Below are 22,744 nucleotides of genomic sequence, written 5' to 3'. Positions count from 1 at the left end.
ACTACTAAATGATGAGGCGAGTATTTTAGGAGCATGAAACAATGATTACAAATGAAGAAAACAAAACAACTTTTCCATTAACTTCCCCAAGCAAAACCCCTGTTCAACTGTTTTTAATCCCCTCCCCACATGATATAAAAGATACCACAGATGACATGAAATATATTGCTTTATAACAGCAATAAACAAAAATTTCAGTAAGACCTAAATGATGCGTCTCTCTCCCTGCTCTTCTGAATCCACTAACACATATTATGCTAATCCTCCTATGTTATTCTTTCAACAAGATCACCTGCAAAGGCAAAAGAATATCAATGATCAATTATTTGCAATCCCCCATTCCATCAAATGCAAACTCACATTTACAGAAATGAAGGCTCTGGACCTGATACAATGTGCACTAGCTATTACTATTATCTAATACATGACTAGCTCAACACACAGTTAAATATTTACCAATTTGAGGCTTACTATTACTCAGAACACTTCCTGGATTAGACAAGCATTACAGAAATGTGTACCATACACAGAAACATACTTTTCAGAGTTTTGAAACAATTTGTACACTATAGGCGAGCTATAATGCAAAAACAGGCTTGCAATGACTAGCATTTATGACTAGTACTACACACAACCTGTTGTTTGCTTTTTCTGCCTTACAAATCAGCTTTGTCAGCTAAAATTATCTTCAAAACAAATGCTGCTTTTTCTTTGTCCATATGGAGGTGCCAATGGATCCCAGAATGCCACATATTTGTAATTCTGCTATTATATGAATGTGCAATCTAAGAGACAATAAGGCAGAAACATGAAAATAAATTCCACACAAAGCTGACATTAAGTAATTAAGAAAGTAATGAAAAGAAGACAGTATTAACTAATGGAAAAAAAGTGCTTTCTTAGAAAAGGAAATATTTGTGAGAAGTCAGATGTAGGAAGAAACTAATCTTAACCCAGAATAATAGAATACAATTACAGAGATAGATCTTTCCATTTACCTTTTGAAATAAAACATTCTTAATGCAACAGCATGTACTTTAAAGTATCTCTTGTATTAATAAATATGAATTCTCTATCATTGAACTAGTTAATCTTGAACATGTATTCTGGCAGAATCGCTGCTAAAAGATTCTCCCGTATTATAAATTGTTGTAAATTACAAATTTGTGATTTTTAAACTATTTAGTTTAAACTCATTGTAATTGGATTATTGTGCTGTAAGAAACACCATGTACTTCTGCACTGCCTTACACAACATCCAGATATACAGTGTTTTGAGTTACAAGAGAAAAATGGCTGGTATTTCATAATACTATAGATAACATGGAATCATAGAATGGCTTGGTTGGAAGGGACCTTTATCGATCATCTAGTCTGACCCCCTCTGCAGTGAGCAGGGACATCTTTAACTAGATCAAGCTGCTCGGACCCCATCCAACCCGACCTTGACTGTTTCCAGGGATGGGGCACCTAACACCTCTTTGGACAACCTGTTCCAGTGTTTCACCACCCTCGTGAAAAATTTCTTCCTAATACCTGATCTAAACTTCTCACCTTTTAGATTAAAACCATTACCTGTTGTCCTATTGCTACAGGCCCTGCTAAAAAGTTTTTCCCCATCTTTCTCATAAGCCTCCTTTAAGTATTGAAAGGCTGCAACAAGGTCTCCTTGGAGACTTCTCCAAGCTGAACAACCCCAACTCTCTCAGTCTCTCTTCACAGGGGAGTTGTTCCAGGCTACTAGCACTACTACACATACCTACTATCTGATTTATGGATATCTAAGTTATAGTTAAAGCACTTCAAAGGACAAATTCCTTACCAAATCTGAATTTTATAGCACTTCCTTTTAAATACATGTTTCTGTTGAAATTCTCAAACTGGAAAAAAAACAAACAAACCCAAACCAAAAAACAACCCCAGAATTTCACCTTAAGTTCTAAATGCTCCCATTTTGCCTCCAAAATAACCCAAGAAATAAAAATAAAATCAGCAAAAGCAAGTGAAGAAATGATCTTTAAATCTGCAAGAGCTGGCAACTGGTTCCATAAGTGCTTCCTAAAAATAACTACAGCATCACTAAGGAGAAGTTAACATTAAAAAAAAAAAAGAAAAAAAAAGAAAGCCTTGATGGCTTTATTTAAAATGGTGGCTCAGTAGGAAAAAGTAACCATTAACCTTCGGTTTTGGCATTACACCTGTCTTTTGCATAAGCAATGGGGGAAGAAGAGATTAGTTCTCATCTGGAGGCTCAGCTCTGGTCATGTAATTTTTCACACAACCATAAGTACAACAGATTTTTAACTTACATCCACACACAGAGTACAATAAACTGCAGTTAAATACATGGATTTCAACTATTTAACAGTGATAGGTGGGGCTACTCACAATTGGTAGGAGCACAAGTGACACTTCACCCCTTAGGAAATATCACTTCTGATAAATGCAGTATTTAAGTGGAAGATATTGTGTAAGACATTTAACGTTTATGTCACCTTTTCAATATTTAACATCTTCATGTTTGACCACAAAATGCATGTTTGGAAAACGATTTTAAATTTGAATGAACTGTAAGAATAAGCCTCTTCAATTTCCCCCAGCTTGCATTAAAGACGAGTGCTCTCTGGTTTCAAGCATTTGAAAGATGCTTCATTATCTGTCAAAGCAAAATAATTCCATGTTTTTCTATATTTACCAACTTTTTTTACAGTTGTGTACAACAAAAAAATATTACACACAAAGTTGGCCACTGGAAAAAAGAAAGCTCTTCTTTTTTATTAAACTTCTGGTTTGGAATATAAATTGGAATATAAAAGAGAAAAACCTTAGAAGTGAGAAGCCCCTTCACTAAGCCTCTGCTCAGTTTAGTACTCAAGCACACGGCTCAGATGGATCTCTCTCAAATCTTCCAGCACTAAGACACAGGCATCAAGTTGCTGATAATTAATCAATGGCTATAATCACTATGACAACCATTATAGCTAGGATCAATTCAGATGTAGCGGTCTCAAATCAATGCATGGTATCATATATGCTGCTATATTACCTTAGCACCAATAAATAAGGGAAAACCTGACCACCATAAAGGAAAGTAGTTTATACCTTTTTTTTGGTCCATCTAAATTCAGGCAAGATAAAACAACAATGTCATTTTAGCATGATAAACTCTAAACAAAGTCTTTATATATTTGCTTGCAATACTAAAAATTCGGTTTAGTGTCTATTCTGCTGAGGACTAGGAGTTGCTAGACAACTTTCACTACATTTCATTTCCCATATTTCACAATACTCACACTACAAAACAGCAACCAGCAACAACCCACAACCCAAATATTGCAAAGCAAGTCAAAATCCTTAAGCTAGGAGTTACAAAACATCAAAATTTGTTTGTCACGCTGGGGCAATTAAATTAAATAACATTTTAAGGTATATTGCTTACTTTCTGTTGTTCATGTTGTTATAATTATTCGATAGAGATGGAGAGATCTTTGGTAAAGTTGAAAAATTGGATGCACCTGGGGACCTTTAAAAATATGAAAATGGTACATTAGAAAAAAATGCTGAGATAGTAAAAACTAGGAAAGAAAGCTAACAAATGAACAATGCACAAACACAAGCACAAAAAAGAAATCTTTTCTTAAGAGTGGGCAAAGCACTAACAATGCCCTTAATCCATCTTTTAAAACTTGAAATACTTCACAGTACTTTTAACCTTTCATATCATATTGAAGAAATAGTTACTTATAAACAAAAAGTAAACAAACAAACAACTCATAGGCCACTGTGCTAAAAAATTGTTTCAGTTTACAGCATGACTATAGTTAGTGTGCTAAAACCTAGAATGTAAAATTTCTAACATGGAAATTTCATCATTTTTTTATTTAACCATAAATGGATGTTGACATGAGATATAAAAACAATTAAGACACATACTTCAAGGTTAGTTTAACAGCAGCAGTTAATTTTAATTAAAACTGTCTTATTAATATTGTTAAAACAATTCCAGGATATTGTGCACAAAACTAAATAACATTTTAAACCTTTTTTTTTTGCTAAAAATAATAGCATTATCACTCATCCCCACTGTTTAAGTCTTTAAAAATGTAACAATAGCAATCATTTTAGTCACAAAGACCCTCTGAATGTAACAAATACAATATATGACTATCTTGCGGTTTCTTTCTCTTTTTCTGATCAAGCTTTGTAGATAGCCATAGAAAAGGCTCTGAATACTCAAAGGAATTTAGGCACCTTCATGTTTTTGTGGGAGCTACACAACTCTGACCGCTTTGCAAAAAGCTCCACCTATCCTCAGAAAGCTTTGAAACATATGTCATAATATTAAGAGAAGAAATTCTGCATGCTTAGGATTTTTTTAAGCACCTTTAAAGAACTAAACTCTGTGAGGAGATAAAGACTTTTACACAGGGAATTTTTCCAAGTATATGTTCACATTTATTTCCAACTTTTTATTAATAAACATTTTCCAAAAGAAAAAATATATCACTGTGTCAAGAAAATGTTATTCAATTTTTAAAACATTAAGCTTTCCTGTAGACTTCTTCTATGAATCTAAATACTCTTCTTTAAACATTATCTTCAAAGTAGTAAAATAGTGTCCACAAGAAAGATATAAAATCAAAGTTTAACCTTGCTTAAATTCAAGACAAACATTAAGTTATACACATCACACATGTAATTATTTTAGAAGAAGTTATACGGACACTGAAAGTGACCTTTCCAAATAAATTTTGAAGCTTTTATAGAATTTAAACCAAATTCAAATGAAATACAGTTTTAAATATTAAAAACCACCCCAACAGCTGTCTAAAAAATTAAAATAAACCAGTGTAAGCTACATAAATAAAGGTCCGGTTTCCATCAAAAACTATACATAAGTTAATTTCTTTCTTAGAGAAGAAGATTTACTCTTTCTTAGAGAAGTAGCTTTACTCTTTCATAGCATTTGCCATCAAAACACAAAATCATAATAGCATGCCAACCACTAAGAGATCCTACTACTCTGAGGTGCACAGCCTTTCTGTTTGCTAACAGCTGCTTACACTGCTAAATCCTACACGCAGAGAACAGCAGCACTCACGGCTTTCAACATTTAATATTTTTCAGTACTTGTTGGGAAGCTTCATAACAACATCAGCAGAAATCCCCCCCATCACTTACAACAAAAAAAATATAAGATCAAACCAAGGATAATAAAAAAATTGCTGAGAAGACAGTAGGTGCTAAAGCTGAATGTACTGCTCTACTTCAGTTCTGCGTTTAAAATTGTACAAAAAGAATGACAGAAAGTATTTACTCATAAAACAACTGCAGTGACTTGGGAATCTCCTAAGACAAAACGAGTAATCAAACGTGCAACAAAAACTTAATTATGTTTCAAATGCGAAGTTCTAAGAAAAAGCCTATGTCCATTCAGTAGTTTAGTAACTTCAGTATCTACAACTGTTACTGTGGAGCTAAAACCCCACAAAAGATGTCCAAAGAATACAGTTACTTGCTTGACAAAAAGAATCAACTTTAAAATGTGGTTGTAAAAAAAACCCGACAAGTAATCACTAAATGGCCTTATTTCTCTGATGCAGGAAAAGAATAAACAAAATTCTCAACATAGCTGGAAAAACAGCCGGACTACGTAACAGATAGCTTTGAAAGGGTAATTTTTTATTAACTAACAAATGCAACCCACAAAATTATTATATTTTAGTGTTTTAACAGTCCCTCAAAAGACAGGCTAAATAACAATCTTTATTGTAGTGATATATAAGACCATGGGGCCTGATGGGATGTAGGAACTGCTGAGGGAGCCGGCTGATGTTACTATGATGGCTCTCGTTCATTTTTGAAAGGTCCTGGCTATTGGAAGAGGTTCCTGAAGACTGGAAGAGAGCAAACAGCACTCTCATCTTCAACAGGAAAAGAGAGAAGAACCTGGGAGCTACAGACTAGTCTGCCTCACATCAATCCTGCAGAAGGTGATGGAGCAATTAATCCTGCAAACTGCTTTCAGACACATAAAGGACAAGGAAGTTAATGAGGACTAGTCAGCATGGATTCATGAAATGGAAACGTTGCTTAACCAGTCTGATGGCCTTCTATGCTAAAATTACTAGCTTGGCAGATGAGCGCGGAGCAATGGATGTTGTTTATCTGAACTTCAGTAAGGCTTCTGACAGTCTCCTGTAACATTTTCATGGACAAGCACATAACCCTAGGTTATGGAAGTGTACAGTGAAATGGACTGAAACCAGCTGAATCATAGAGCTTGGAAAAGAACTGTAGTAAGATTACCAAGTCCAACTGTCAGCCCAACACCACCATGCCTACTAGATCATGTCTTGAACTGCCACTTCTACACGCTTCTTAAATACCCCCAGGGATGGAGACTCCACTGCTTCCCTGGGCAGCCTGTTCCAAAGTTTGACCACTCTTCTGGCAAATAAATTTTTTCTACTATCCAATCCAAACCTCTCCTGTCTCAACTTCAGGTCATTTCCTCTCATCCTATCAATGAATCGTTGGGCACAGATGGTTTTGACCAACAACAAATTGGAAGCCAGCCACTAGTGGTATACTCCACGGGTCAATACCATGTCCTATATTCTCTAAGGTCTTTATCAATGACCAGAACATCAGAACAGAGTGCACCCTCAGCAAGCTCAGAGATGACACAAAGCTGGGAAGAGGGGCTGGTACACCAGATGGATGCGCTGCCATTTCAGAAGGACCTCTGCAGGCTGGAAAAACAGGCAGATAGGAACTTGATCAAGTTCAGTCAACAGAAACAAAGGCCAGCAGCTGGGGAGGCATAACCCCAGGCCCTGGTACACACAGGGGCAGGGGAAAGGGTAGATGACCAGACAGAAAGCAACTTGGCAGAGAAGTACCTGGGGTCCTAGTAGATAAAAAGCTGAACACAAGGCAGCAGTGTGACCTCGGGTCAACAACCTTGTGTACTGCATTGGGAAAAGCATGGCCAGCAGGTCGAGAGAGGTGATCCTTCCCTTCCACTCAGCCTGGTGAGACACCTGTGGAGTGCTGGGTTCAATTCTAGGCTCCTCAGTGCCAGAGAAACAGGAATATGCTGGAGCAAGTCCAGGGAGATGCCACAGAGATGAGCAAGGGATTGCAGCATCTGAGCTACATGGGAGAGCCTGAAAGAGCTGGGACTGTTCAGCCTAGAAAAGAGAAGGCTCCAGAGTGATCTCACTGATGTGTATAAATACCCAGTGGGAGGGAATGAAGAAGGCAGAGCAAGACCCTTCTCAGTGGTGCCCACTAAAAGGGCAAAATGCCATGGCTATAACTTTAAATACCTGAAAATCTATCTGAATGTAAGATGATGTTCACAAAAATGTGATAATCTGTCATCTTTTTTTTACAGTGAGGGTGGTCAGAAACTGGAAGAGTCTCTGCACAGTTTCTGTCTCAGAAGATACCAAAAATATGCCTGGACATGGTCCTGGGCAACCTGTTCCAGCTGCCCCTACTTTAAGTAGGGGGACTGTAAGAGATAACCTTGAGAGGTCTTTCCATCCTCAAGGACTCTTATCTGTGAAGGTGTGGTTATAATCAAGTTAACATACAATTTCTTATTTTAAAAGCAAACTTTCAAACATTAACCTTCATTTTAGACTATTGTTTTCTAACAAAACCCAACAAGTTCAGTTAATCATGCTGCTTTGCAGGGTGTCCATTAAAGGTTGATATTTCAACACCCAGTAACCAAAAAGGATCTTAATGTTCAGGGCATGCATCTGTTAAAAGTTTCTCAACCCTGCATTAACGGATATTAACGAATGCTTGTTAAATTAACTTGAAAACATCTGCTGTTCATTATCAATGTTTAATATTTACCCACAGGGGCTTAGATACTTGGTTACCACAGTCTAACAAGTCATTACGCACCAGCAAACAGCAGTCCAGCTACTGACTGGCAGACAAGCTCTGACAGCTCTTGATTTTACAATTTAAGACACCAAAGTAGCCCCCAGTCAGCTCTATACTCAACAATTATCTCTTACAACAAAGTCAGTAGAAAAGCATACCTGTCTGCACATCAAGTACTTCAGGGAAAAAAATAAATAAATTATTTTTAAAATCCCTTGGTTAAAGATGATAATTTTCAGTAGCCAAATGGTTTTTCTTTGGAAGACTCATGGATTTATTTTTTCCTTAAAAACTTTGATACACAAGCAATAAATTATTTTAAAAAGGTCAGCTAAGCATCTTTTAACATTTTTTAATCTTAAAAACATTATGAGATCCATCTCAGAAGAAAAAAAGAACCAAGTAAGAGTCTATAGTGTTTTTCCAAGAGAAAAAAAATGCATACATTTCTGAACTAGAAAACACGTGAAAAATTCACCACGTGACAAATACTGTAAGAAAACATTCATTATTATAAGGATTAGGATGATGTAGTCCAGTTAAATCTAAAAAAATGAATCAGAATTAATCTGTTACTTTTATTACACACACAGACATTGATAGATTAACTACAAATTCTTACTTTTGTATCATATAAGAAGCATTTTTGAAGAATATGATGGATCAATAGATTTAACACTTGTTTATTAAGTTTTCTTACAAAACAGCAAACAATACTTTTCTAAACTTACAAGGAAATACGTTTCTAGGTAACAGCTTCTTTGCACATTTCTCTAACTTGCTTTTATATTTGCACATAAACAGGTAACAACTTCTTAATAGAAAACTCGGTCTGTGCAATGCATTTGGTAATTCATGGGAATTTAAAACTTCAGCTCCTTCCTTCTCCTTGGCTCAAGTTTTACAATCACAGACTGGATGAAATGTTTTGATTGTTTTATAGCTTTCCCCCCCAAACACAAGTAATTTAATTGTGTAGTAAAGTTGCTTACATTGCTTGAACTAAAACCCATTCAGATAGGGTTGGTTATTTGGTTGTTCTTCCGCCTATGGAATAATCTCCCGCAGAAGGATATGAAAAAAAGTTGTCTGCACACAAATCACAATTCAAGACGTGGGTTCAGTAGCCTCTAAACTACCAATGCAACGGAGATCTCTATGTCTGGATGAGTTTGTCAAATGTATGACACTGAGGAGACAGTTGTTCACAGAAAAGTTAGCATAGCAAATTTTTCTGCGGAACTGCCCATTAATGCTGAGTAACATGTATTTTGGAAGCAGATGACAGTAAAGAACATTCCAAGAGGAATCACTGTAAGCTCTCTAGAAATGTTTCACAGAAGCCAAGCTTCCTGAACAACAGACTTCCCAGTAGCTGATACAAGCAGAGAGTAAAAAATTCAGACAGTCCTAAGCCTGAATGACATTGTGCACATTTAAAGAATGCACACCACACTGAGATACTTCCAGACAAAAAAATCCCACCCAACTTTCTAAGCAGCATTAAAATACGAAGCAATAGGAGTTATCATTAAACTTTAGAGGATGTTGCAACTACTTCCAAAATTAAATAAATTCAGAAGTTGGAAAAATAGTACACATAGAAGAAATGCAGACACTGAAAACTCTAAGTTGCAAAGCAAGTTCTCTAGTCCTATATAAAAAGGATCTCAAACTTGAAACAATTTCTTCCTAGATTCTTCAGAATATTTTGATAATCAATTATTTGATAATATTTTGATATTCAATCTTTTCACTTGTAGTGATTCATTATACTTTTAAGAGAAACAGAATTATCATTTTTGAAAGCGTTCCTTCCTATCCTCAGCCGAGATCTCAATTTGGCTGCGTTCAAAGTAAATATTTTCTACTGCAAGAAAAGAAATGTCCTTTAACATGTTTCTCATAAAAACCTGCCAATGTTCATCGCCTGCTGTTTATCACCTGTAGGAAGAAAGTGAAATTGCTGCTATAATTCCACTAACAAGAAACAGGCACAGAAAATGAGAGATAGTAAGATGTTCTGCCATTTTCACAACATAGGTGGTGCTGCCATTCAGAAAGACCTCAGTAGGCTGAACAAACTGGCAGACAAGAACCTCATCAAGTTCAAAGTAAACAAAGGCCGGCAGCTGGGGAGGAATAAAGCTGGGTCCTGGTGCACACTGGGATAGGACCTGGGGTGGGCGACTAGATAAGAAAACATCTTGGCAGGGAAGGCCTGGGATCCTGGTCAACAAAAAGTTGAATGTGAGCCAGCATTGTGACGTTGGGCCAAGAACCCTGTGTGCTGCATTGGGAAAAACATGGCCAGTAGGTCAAGAAAGGTGACTCTTCCCTTCCACTCAGCACCAGCGAGACACCTCTGGAGCGCTGGGTTCACTTCCTGGCTCCCACTACAAAAGAGACAGGGACATACTGGAGAAAGTCCAGTGAGACACCACAAAGGTGATCAAGGGATCGTAGCACGTGACCTACATTCCAATGAGATCTCTAGACAATGCAGCCTGGAAGAAGGTGCTTCTGGAGCTGCTGCCAGACAGACCACGTGTTCCTGAGGAACTGCTGTTGCCCACTGAAGTGGCAACTCTTTCCTTCCCTTCTTTCTCTTCTTCTCCCATCACGCGCTTTCTCTCTCTCTGTACATGTATGTATAATTTATCTTATTGTATTTTCTTGACTGGTATCAGTGAGTGTCAGTTCAACTCTGAGTGACCTTGACTGTGTTCAGGGATCAGATTGTAATCTGACAATATTGAAACCTGTTTTCTGCAAAGTTGGGAAATTGTCCCCTGACATATCAGCTGTTTTTTGGTCTGTTTATTTTGGTCGAAGCCAGAATAAGTTTTGCGTTTTGATTTCACCCCAAGACTGACCTTGTTGACCTCCAGATCACCACACAGATAATCGAACCACCTTCTTCGACTGTGCAGATCGAAAGAAGGCCCAAACATGAGCGCATAGCTTGTCGATCAGGGTATGACACGATCATATCAAAGTGTATATAAACTTAGGGGGGGAAGCAAGAAAAACTGAAAACTAAAAACTCTTCTCAGTGGTACCCAACTGAAAGGAGAAGAGGCAATGAGTGCAAACTTAAACACGGGGAATTCCATTTCAATATAAGAAATCTTCTTTTACCATCAAGGTTATCAAACACTGGAAGAGCTTTTCCAGGGAGGCTGTGGAGCCTCCAACCCTGGAGATGCTCAAAACCAACTGGCCCCTATCCCAAGCAACCTGCTCCAGCTGACTCTTCTTTGAGCAAGGGATTGGACCAAACAATCTCCAGAGATGCCTTCCAACCTCAACTGTTCTGTAATTCTATGAAAAGCTTAGGTGACTTTCTGAAATGATCCAGGCCTTTCCAAACTTTGTAAGCCTTTCACGCTTTCCTTTCTAAATACAGCATTTTATTCTCTGGCCTCAGAATTTACATTTACAATTTGTACTCTTCTAAAAGAAGCACTACAAAGAACAGTTTTAGCCACGACGGATGACAAACTCCTGGAACTTATCTGGATGTATACTATTTGTGATGACAAACTAATACTTGTAATGCATCTCACAGAGAGGACTCAAAAGCAAGTGCTTAATATTTTTACCCCTTTAAAAATGTATTGGATTTTTCATAAAGTTTAAACGGATGTAAAACCCTGTCCCCGTTACCGCTAGTTGATAGTTGCTGTTTGAATCCACTAAATTTTGCAAATCTTCCAACATTACAACACCTTTGAATACCAAATTTCAGTCAATCTTTCTGATAGCTGCCAAACCTCAAAAACATCCCCCACCTTGACAGTAATACTACTCTTCCTCATTTGCTGGTTTTCTTATAGCCTCCTCTGACACCAGTATTCCGAATTATCACTTCACTTTTTCCCAGATCCAACATTTTCCAGAAAATATTCTTTAGTTTATATACTGCTCCTGAATGCTTTCCATAAAGTGGAACAGAAATTTGGCAGAATAAGAGTAGGTACCATGACCAACAATACCTTCTCATCAACACTTTCAAAAGAATCCATGACATTGACTTGCTTAAATTCTTTTAACCTTCAGAATCTACACATAAAATTTGACTTGGAATTTACATTTCTACTAGATGCTTTTTGAGGTCAGAGATTAAGCTTCAAGTATTTTACATCCCATTCTTTCTGCTGCTCTACATTCTCAGCTCTTTGTGTCACCACATCTTGCTAAGCAAGATTATACTGTTCAAAGTAAGCTTAAATTGAACTCAAACTTCATTAAGCAACTTAATAGAAGCTAGTGCTCCTAATAAAAATGCTTAAGATAAAATACCAAAGATAAAGAATCTCTGTCCTTCAAACGATGAGCAACGATACTACAAAAATGTTTTAAAACAACGGTGAACCTCAATTACACAAATGCAGAATATCAACAGGAATAAAAGACACTGAAAAACAACTTTGTATGAAAGACAACGCTCAAGAACCAGCCAACAAAGAGACAAAACAGTTAACTATTTGTAAGTCTGAGATCTTGTTTGTCTACTAGTAACTAGTTTAAACTGTTCTTCAAAGCCAACAGAACATGATTTAGATTACTGAAACAATATTTTAAAAAGTTTATTTATCTAAATGATAAAAACTCTACTCAGGTTTTCCTACTTATTTGCCATTATCAAGGTGCTGTTGATAACGGCAGCAGAAAGAACACGGTAGTCTGTTAATTGATGACAGCTCAACAAAGAAGAAAAGCAACATACTGGTAATGTGGGCTGCTATTTAAATAATGTTTATGTGTAAATATCTTGCTGTGGATATAAAAGAACGAGCTATCCAGGAAAATATTTAAGAACAATACTGATAAAATGCATGTATATGTTCACCTAACATGTTTTGAAAAAGAAATCTAAATAAAATAAGCTTCACTTTTACAAATTTCAACTTTGGGTTTTTTTTCTATTTTTAAGTAGAAAAACTTAAAACACTGGCAGAAATCAATAAAATTAAGCCATCAATATGCAGGATTTCACCGTTATTACATCATGACCTACAATGTGCAGCACTTACACAGTATTTGGTATATTTTCAGCTAAAACATCTGAAGGCTGATTTTCAAAATAAAACACCACTTTTAAAAACAGGGTTTCTTTACAGCAAAATAATACGTGAAAATAGTTAAGCTATAGTGAATAACATGACTTAAATTCACAACTTACTTTGGAGTTGAAGGACCTCTTGGCCATGTTCCATCCTCATTCTTCTGTTCTATCACCAGTACCTACCACAATAAGCATAATAACAAAACTGAAATAGAAGCATATTGCTTTCTGTTCCAACCTTTCTAATGGATATGCTGACATGTGACTGAGACAGAAAAGACTGACGTTTAAGTTACTATTCCTTGAGATTCAAGAATATCCAATTACACTGCATCTTCCTCTATTCACTTTTTTCTCCCCACACCTTAATTCGTGCAAATTTTGGCAAGGCCCTTACTATTTCTGTGCCTCAACAATCCATGGATAAAATGGCAAGATCCTACCTCAAAGAGGTCAGTAGACCACCTGCAATGTCTAAACCGCACCCACAAATCTATAGAAATCATATGTCTATACAAGAGCTCTGTTAAGGAAGGGATATTCCTGAAGGAATGTTGCCTCTCACACCACACAGATCAGGGGGTAAATCAAAACACAACAAATAACCCCAAATCAAATAAGTTTATGCCTTGATAACCTTGAAATCCTATCTCTCTGGTTACTCCTCTAGTTTTTGCAAAAGCATTTGTATAATATTAGTTTTCCAGTGGGAGAGTTCACTAACGAAATTAACTTCTTTAAGTTGTTACTGGTACAAAAGGGAGTACAGAACACTCAGTCCTAAACACAGGCATCGAGTGCCATTTGAAATGCCTTCGGGTATTTTGAGATATCTGCCCTACATTGGCAGGTATGACACAGGACCTACAAAAAGCTCATGCCTTTCTGGATTGACAGCCAGGGCAGCCTAGATCATCTGAAAGGGCAACTAGACTCTAATATTTAAACTGAATCTAATTTGTAATTTCCAATGTGACTAATTTTGTATAATTGGACACTGATGTTTCAGGATGCTAATGAACTGCCTTGCTATGCTTGTACGTCTACACAGTGACATACAGTCACATATGTACTTGCACTCAACATTGTATATGTGAGTCATGCTGCCACCTGAAGATGCAATCACATCTTCAGTTTGAATACACTAAGACATGACACTGAAAACCAGTTTTCTGTCATAACCTGCTTTCTATGTGGAAAACAGTAGTCTGCTATCTTTGGTCACGAATGCTGTAAGACAAGATTCTGCCATGCTTCCTTCTATTGGCTCTAAGAGGATACTAAATAAAAGGAAGATCTAGACTTAAAAGCTCAGTGGAACCCCTAAGGGCTCACTTCAGAAATCAACTAATAAATTTATATGATTTTACTCAATCAGATACATAGTTTTGAATTACACAGTAAAAAATTACTATTCAGATAGATAGACTGTAATAGTCAGAGTAACTACTATTATATTAGAAAGCTCGGCAAGAAAAATAACTACCTTTTGTGTCAGCAAGTGCAACTGACCAAACATACATAGTTTACCATGACATTTACCTTTTTCAGAAACCATGTTTTGAACAATATTTGTTTTGCTGAAAGTACAGATGTCATCTGGAGATCTTTTTATAGCTGTATTAGACCATGCTTGCTTCATAGTTAATGTTTCACTGGGACAGAGGCAATTTGCAAGTTACATCTTTTGACACAAAACTTATACAGGAAATGCGGGCTCTTCCAGCAGGATGTCTGCATTGTTAAAACTACCTCCGTGAGGGTCTAAATGCATGCAGCATGAAGGTAGAGGGTACAATATTTCATGCAGTTATTTTGGTATGCTGATTACTTTCCTCCTATGCCATAAAAGAACACTGAAGTATAGCACAAATACTGCTGGTAAGCAGTTTAGAGTCACATATTTCAAGGCAAAATGAAATACCTTAATGTAATCTTGTCAACAATTACTGCTATCAAATTTCATCCACTCATACTTAAAGCACAACAGCATGAATGACAGCTGTTGCAAACATATCCAACTTTATTTGAAGACTAAAGTGTCAGTGTGATAATCTGGAAAGTTACTCTAACAATGAAATTTAATCAGTTCACTTTTATATTTGTGTAGCTTTTACATGCAATATTTTCCTTTATATTCATCTGGAAAGATAAAAGAAGCGACCTTGTAAGAAATGCTCCCATAAAGTCATTTTGAAGTCATGATACAGCCTCAAGCTAAAGCAGGCTTTCAAGCTCTTGTCTCAATACTTCTCACCTGAAATATTTTCATTTTTTCTTCATTTCTTTCTGAAATCTGGATTATTGCTTTAGAGTAACTAAAAAGTTCTTCAATTTTTTGGTTTCATTATGGGAACATATCTCAGATCCCACAAATATTTTTTTACTTCAGTTTTTACCAAATTAAAACCCGCAATGTTACGTTCATTTACTTTTAATTCCCAAGGAGAGTTAAGCTCATCTAGAATCTTGAAAATACACTCAAAGATTACCTTTATTTTGATCGATTTGTTTATAAAATCCTCTATTTCTAATACTATCTATTAGGGGAGGTTTTCATTTAAAAAGAAGGAAAATTCACTGAGTACAGTTACATTTTCATGAGAGGGGAAAAAAAAAAACATATAACAAAAGAAAAAATATTACACTGTACCTGTCCCTGGTATAAACCAGCATCCTGTATGGTACTATCTGGTTTATTCAAAGGTTCGAAAGTATTACTCATGTATTTGTTCCACAGTCTGGTCTCTTTTTCACATGGAATATTGAAGATTTTTCTTATCTCTTTTTCAATTGTATCTGTTTTGAAAGGGAGACAACACAAGTTTAGCATTTCATTACACAAACAGTACAAGGCCGAATAAATAACATAACCGCAAACTCTTTTCTTATATTCAAAATATGAATGAAACTGTAGTAATAGCCATGCAAATACATCATGTTGTAGGACAAGCAGGAAGTTGCTAGCTCACTAGCCTTTAAAAGGGAAACAGTCAGAGGACTAGTTTATTCCCTCCTGAATCTCTTAGTGAAGTAGCCCAAAAAAAGACAAATTGATAACTATCAGATGATAGGAGGTACCTAGGTATCCATCTACTAATTTCTCAGAGTGTGGTAACACCGGAATATGGATGGGAAGGGAATGAGAAGACTGACTACAGCAAAGCCAGGTAAAGTAACCACAAGTTATTCTGTTCCTCTCCCTAAATCATACCCTCCTTGGTTTTCACACTTCTACTATCCATATTCCAGTGCAATTAGCACTAACCACTATATACATGCATAAAGTTTAATTTACATGCTCACAGAAATTAAAGACTATGCTGTAAAACTGAAGTGCATAAAATTATTTTAAAAAGGATGATGAAAGATTTAAATTCCCTGAAAGGTTTAACATAAAAAGGTCTACCAGCTCCTACTCAACCTAACAGAAATATAATCGGTGTTACATAATTTAAAGGTAACAGAATTACTGTCTACAAGTGGAATTCATGTAGTTCGCACTTAACTTTGTTCTCCTTATGCAAAAGCAGAATTTGTTAGAGAGTTCTCTAATTTGAACTAGTATGTGCAGTGCTATACCACAGCAAACTCACTTAGATGGGTTTTTTTGATTGGTATACTCATAAAGCCCACGGCAGCCAAGTCTCACAACAGCTAACACAGGAAACAAAACAGGAGTCAAGAAACGTACCGTTTATTCCTGATAATAACTGAAAACACAATTACAAAAATGGGCACTGTAAGCTCTTAGAGACATTCCCCCAAAGTCTCAGTATAAAATACCAATGTTTCAGCTCCTCTAGAACACCCCCTGCTCCCTTTTACTAAGATTACCTTTTTCTCTTCTAAAACCAACCGCTGTGTTAAATATGAAAAGTAAAAATGAGACCGGAAGCTTAAAAGTACTTTGTAAAAATCCAGTCATTGGCTTGTGAAATGCAGGGCAACTCGTCAATATAAAATTTGTAGATATTGTAGACAACTGAGTACAATTTCCTTACATATTATTTAACACATTTTAGTATGAGAACAAGTGTTAGACTGGATCATCTGTTTTTGTAATGCAGATGATATGTAGGCAAGGTAGGTGCTATAAACAAGGCAACAGGCTGTTACTTCATTTGTTGACTCTTAAAAAAAAATGTACTGTCTGAATCAATCCTTGATCAATGAATCCAAATAACTATATTTGAATGTAAGAATGAATCTAGTCAGCAACAATCTTAAAATACAATTTCCAGATTTATCAAAGTAGAAATTACAAAGATTTTTTTTTATTATCTTATTAATTCCGTGAGAATGAATTATTTGAGCACTGCCGTTCTTATTCTTCACAAGTACTACGTCAGCATTTATTATGTTATTTTTTAACATATTCCAGCCTCATTAACAGAACTGTTACAAGACACGAAGCATCAATCCTATCAGATGACTACACATTGTGTCCAAGACTTTGGAAAGAGCATGTTCCACTTAACTATTACGCTAATTTTGAGATTGTGAAACTAACGTTCTTCTACATACAGCCATGAACATAACCAACACAAGCTCTATAATTCCTTCTCCTGCCTCCCAGCGAGTATTATTGAAGTGTTGGCTTATGATCTAGAATGAAAGGGCCTGTTTCAGTATAAATGAAAATATTACATTCAAATATGTACAGTCAGAAGCATATTGTGTTACATACATCCCATGTATGAGATGATTACTACTAGGATGATGACTAAGAGAGACAGGAAGAACTGCCCCCAAGGATGCCCCTTACTCTATCAGCTGTCTAGCCACAATGTGAGACAGTTCAATTTGAGAGTTAAGGGTTACAGATTCCATATAGGATATATCCTGTATTGCTAAAAACCATATGGCTCCTCCAAAAAACAGCTGCATGATTTAAATAATATCTAAGAGATGCTGGAGATGTTTAGTGGATCCTAATACGAATACGCCCCGACTTCTAAAGGCTAATGCTATCACAAATACCAGCTAACAGAAGCTGCAGTAAAATTTTAATCTGTACTATGGAACAGTAATCCCAGCTTCCAATAGAAGGGAAAGGTTAGTCACAGAATAAACCATTATAAAGGGTGTCAAGTTTTACGTTCTTGTATTCTGTAGCAAATTAACGGAAAGATGAATTAATGCAATTTTCCAAGATAACTTAACTAGCAAAAGTCCAGAAGTCCATTAGATGCAGAGCCACTGGTGTAATCTCCTACAAAGTTTATCAGCCTAGTTTTGGAACTGGTTTTGGCATTGCAGATACAACCTGACTCCTATTTAGCTGTAACAGAGGCTACAGACAATCCTTCTGTCATTCTGCCATTTGTAAAACTCTTGAACACAGGCAGAAAAGGCCTACACATTAGCTGATAATTTAGTTTTATCATACTTTCATATGATTAAGACTCCTGAATGGATCATTAACTTAATTTCACTCAGCAGCGCTAATGTTCCATAGGATAACTGACAATAACTAAACTGAAATGCTGCCTGAACTACCTCTATTGTCTCCCTAATTTTCTTTTTAGAATTAAAAATACACAACCCCAAGAGTTAGTCATCAATCAGTCACAAAGTTAATACACACTGCCTCCAAGGTGAGAGTCCTCAACTGTAGGAGATAATCAAGAAGGTTCAAAGAACATATTAGATGTTTCCAGTGCCACCCCAAGAAAATTACTATCATTATTAGGTCAGTCCTTTACAATTAATTTTTCTTACCCCGTACTAACCTGCTGACATATGGCTTAGCTTAATTTCTATTTGAATGGAAAAGCAAAGCTATTCCAGGGAAAACACTGTTGAAGATGATAGGTGAATATTATGTTGTGTTCAGAGTATATAAGGCGCTCCAAAAAGTTCTCTGTTTATGTGAATTAAGTAAGGTCTTCATCTTTTCACAGCAGTAAGTAATATAATCGGTGAAAGATGGTAGAAAAATTAAAACTTCTTGCAAACACCGTAATACTTTACGTCCACTGACATCAGTGGGGCTGATATCAACTCTGTTGTACTGGAAGCATTCTGCTACCATAATGAACATGCATCCCTTACTGGCATACGTAAGAAAGGGTGAAAAATCAAGATTCTGTAAGATTCCTCTTGCATACTATTTATTGAAAAAATAAGCATCTCTGGTTTGTGTTTCATGAATTCTAAATCTACCTTAAATATACTTAAGGTAAGAACTTCAAGAAGGAAATGTCAATTTCCTGGGAACTACTGACATGCCAGCCACACCTCTGTGCCTGGCAAGATCATAGAACAGTTCCTTGTAGGAGCTGTACTAAAGCACATGGGGGATAGGGAGGGGATTTGAAAGAACCAGCATGGCTTCATGGAGGGCAAGTCCTACCCGACCAACCCAGAGGCCTTCTATGCTGGAATAACCACATCAGTGGACAAGGGACGAGCTACAGGTGCCATCTGTTTGCACTTCTGTACAGCCTTTGACATGGTCACCTACAATATCCTCTCTGAATTGGAGAGATACAGATTTGAGGGGCAGACTGTTTGGTGGATAAGGAATTGGTTGGACAGCTGCATACAAAGTGTAGTAGTCAACAGCTCAATGGACTAGATGACCTTTAAAGATCCCTTCCAAGTCAAAACATTCTATGATGCTATGAAGGACCAGAAGAAACAAGTTCACCATCTTATTAATGGACAATAAGAGAAAACCCTCAGGGATCACTTATTCTTTCAGTGATTTCAAATTTTCTACCTCTTCTTCTAAGATACAAACTCTTTTGGATCTTCTGGCTAGGACGGCCCTGCTTGGTGCTCTGTATAACATGATCAGCTACAGAAAGGGCATATTTTTAAGGCTTCCAAGAGCATATCATCCATATATCAGGAAAACAAGTAAGGCCAGTGTCTGGAAAGGGGCTCCCAGTGAGTGTGACTGTTTCTCATTACCCATTATGACCCTTTTTTCCTAAATGTAATTCTTTCTCTGCTAAGAAAAAAATGAATACACCTCCAAGTAACAGCAATTCCAAATTGCCCTGTTTCTGATTAGAGAAAGAAAATATCAGAAATTAATCCATTACCTATAATTCCAATTATACAATTAAATTCACAATAGTTGTAAAGTAGCTTGTATCTGGTCCTCAGGGAAGGATAATGTTAAATTGCTTTTTCTAAGTTTCTGGATTTGCTTGGAGAATAATGAAGTACATCTTCCCAAGTAACACCAGATCTCAAAAAGGCCAACTAAGATACAACACTGAAGCCTTTTTTCAAGTACAAATTCCATAATTTTAAAGTTTGTATTCTAACACAAGCAGATGACTTAGTTGTATAATTTTAAGATTAAAATACAACAAAGTAAAATGATACTCTCTATAATACAAGCAATAAGGAAAGAATTAACACGCAGCAAGTATAAGGCACTACTCAACATAAAGAGAAGCAAAACCTGAACAAAACACATTGTTGTAAAAGAATGCAAACAAAGAGTAATGGCTGGGCATAGAGTATGATTCTAACTGCACAGCTGACTGAAAGACTCTTACCTCAGACACATCTGCATAAACACATCAATAATTGAGTTTATATGATCAGCAGCATCTTTGCTTATGTTCTGACTGTTATTTTCAGAGACAAATATGTTACCAAAACATGGTTTCAAATTATGACACAATGCTCAAAGAGCAGACAAAATAACTACAAATAAAGATAAGTTAAAGCTTTAATACAGGACTCAGTTACTGTAAAATATGGTGCCTTGCCTTCCGCTTCACAACTCACAGAATAGCCTTTGTAGCTCGCTTTTAGCTATTAATTTATAAATTCAATCCATTTTTGTGTTTTGTATATAACCTTCTCTTTATACATATGACTAAGAAGTGTTGCTCATAAAAGATATGAATGGAAACACATGAAAAAGTATTTCTTATGCACCAAACCCCAAGAAAAAGTACTATGTATGGAATCCAATAAAGATAATTAAAAACATCAAATTGTTCACTTCCTGAAAAGTACAAACCTCTAGAATTAACACAAGTGCCTAGATAATAAAATGCTTAACTATAATTTTTAAAAATTGTACTGAAAATCCTAAATATTCCAAGTCATCTAATTTTGACTCAGACAAAACTAGCCCCATCCTTTTTAGTGGTTACAACACTCATATACCATTTTATCTAGAGACTTATTTCTTCACGACTTGTTATATTTCAACAAGTAACAATAATGTATTTTTAAAAGAAGTTGTGCATACCTATTGTATCAGCTTTACTAAATCTTCGTGTGACGACATTGTTCATATTTCCATTTTCACAAAGCTTTAATTCTGTTAGATATACTTCTACTTTGCAGTGCTTTACAAACATACCCTGTTCAACGACCTGAAAAACAGATTGGGATCAGGTGTCTGTCCAAATGTTTCCATATACACAGTTCAAAATATTTTTGAAAACTCTTCAAGAAATTGAAGTTCGGTAAATGCAAAACACTTAATAAATGTCAAAAATTAGAACTTAAATTCTCCTATAACTGTTTAGAAATATAGTAAACTACAATGTAATTTTTTTCCATAATGATGACTTACCTATGTATAACAACACCACTATTTTCCAAGTGTTAAGTATAGTGTAAATCACAAATATGCATAAACAAATTATAAAACACTTAACTAAAAGGTAAAAACTACCAAAAGTTACTTTGATTTCAAAACACGTTTGCTGTATGCAACTTGCTCAAAACATGAAAAACTAGTTTTCACAGTTACAGAATGCTTATCAAAACCAGAATACAGCCTACTAAAATCTTGGTATCACATTTTTAAACAAATTCTGTATTTAAATAAAAACTACACATCTTCCACTTGCATTCTGATAATGAATACATACATTTGAAATTTCACCTACTTATTACAGTTGCTTACTATATGTTAACTTTTGCAACACCTATTACAAAACAGTTAAGAGCAGAGGTTTGTTGTTTTTTTTTAATAAAATTAAAATGTAGAAAAAATATTCAGGGTCACCTCTTAAATGTTTTTCCTTTTGATCTTCCAAAGCGTAACTGCAGTACTCAGTCATGTAGACTGTTCCAAAAATAACCACTGGCCTGATATGTGATACAGCTGACAAATACGGTAAAAAAAAGGAAAGCCATCAGCTAATTGCTAAGAGAGACCTGCTATCTGCTGTACAAATCTAACTTGTATGCATGTGCCATTAGGAAAAAAAAGGTATGTATCAGTGAATGGTTTCATTGCTGTTCAGTAGTTTGCCTTAGCTTTAATGACTGCCAACCATGACATTTAAATAAAAATGTACCTCAACTTGAGCAGTTTACTAGGCTTTTCAGCTACCAAAGTAACAACAAAATAGCTGCAGGAAACAAAACTGCAGTGTGGCTAAGACATTTCTGAGTGTAAAACTCATGCTGTAGTGGTAGTATCACCACATTCTGTTACATAAATTCATAATGTTATTTGACAATGACCACATACAACATTTTAGCAATTTAAAATCTGGATCCACATTTCAGAAAAAGTTGATACAACAACAGAGATGAAAAAAAGTATCATCCCACCACTATGAAAAAAACATTAAAGCAGACAGGAGAATCATGAACAAATGACAAAAGCATCAGAAAGAAAAAGTCTGAACTGGAATGCGCATCTCTGAGGATATCTACCGCTCACATTGTCAAAAAAATAATGAAGCTATGCCAGTGTACCTGGACACTCATTACACTCCGTGTATTTTTCCAATTACTTCCTTCAAAGTGAAAGGCAAGGTACTCTAA

The 22,744-nt window shown here is 35.9% G+C and overlaps 1 protein-coding gene across 2 annotated transcripts in view; it reads right to left on the bottom strand.

The window, feature by feature from the left end:
* Window positions 1–22,744, bottom strand: part of USP15 (ubiquitin specific peptidase 15) — a 71,184-nt gene that overhangs the window by 27,535 nt on the left and 20,905 nt on the right. The window contains exons 4-7 of one of the 2 annotated variants that reach the window (XM_069852324.1): window positions 21,207–21,333; window positions 15,633–15,778; window positions 13,097–13,158; window positions 3,440–3,523 (exon numbers count right to left, since the gene is read on the bottom strand). In XM_069852324.1, coding sequence (XP_069708425.1) covers window positions 3,440–3,523; window positions 13,097–13,158; window positions 15,633–15,778; window positions 21,207–21,333 — 419 coding nt within the window. The remainder of the gene's footprint in view (window positions 1–3,439; window positions 3,524–13,096; window positions 13,159–15,632; window positions 15,779–21,206; window positions 21,334–22,744) is intronic. The other variant, XM_069852331.1, reaches the window with a different exon arrangement.

The sequence above is a fragment of the Phaenicophaeus curvirostris genome, chromosome 1 (assembly GCF_032191515.1).
Source record: "Phaenicophaeus curvirostris isolate KB17595 chromosome 1, BPBGC_Pcur_1.0, whole genome shotgun sequence".
NCBI classification, from domain to species: Eukaryota; Metazoa; Chordata; class Aves; order Cuculiformes; family Cuculidae; genus Phaenicophaeus; species Phaenicophaeus curvirostris.
The sequence above is the reverse complement of the archived record's forward strand: the minus strand, read 5'-3'. Positions and strand labels throughout refer to the sequence as shown.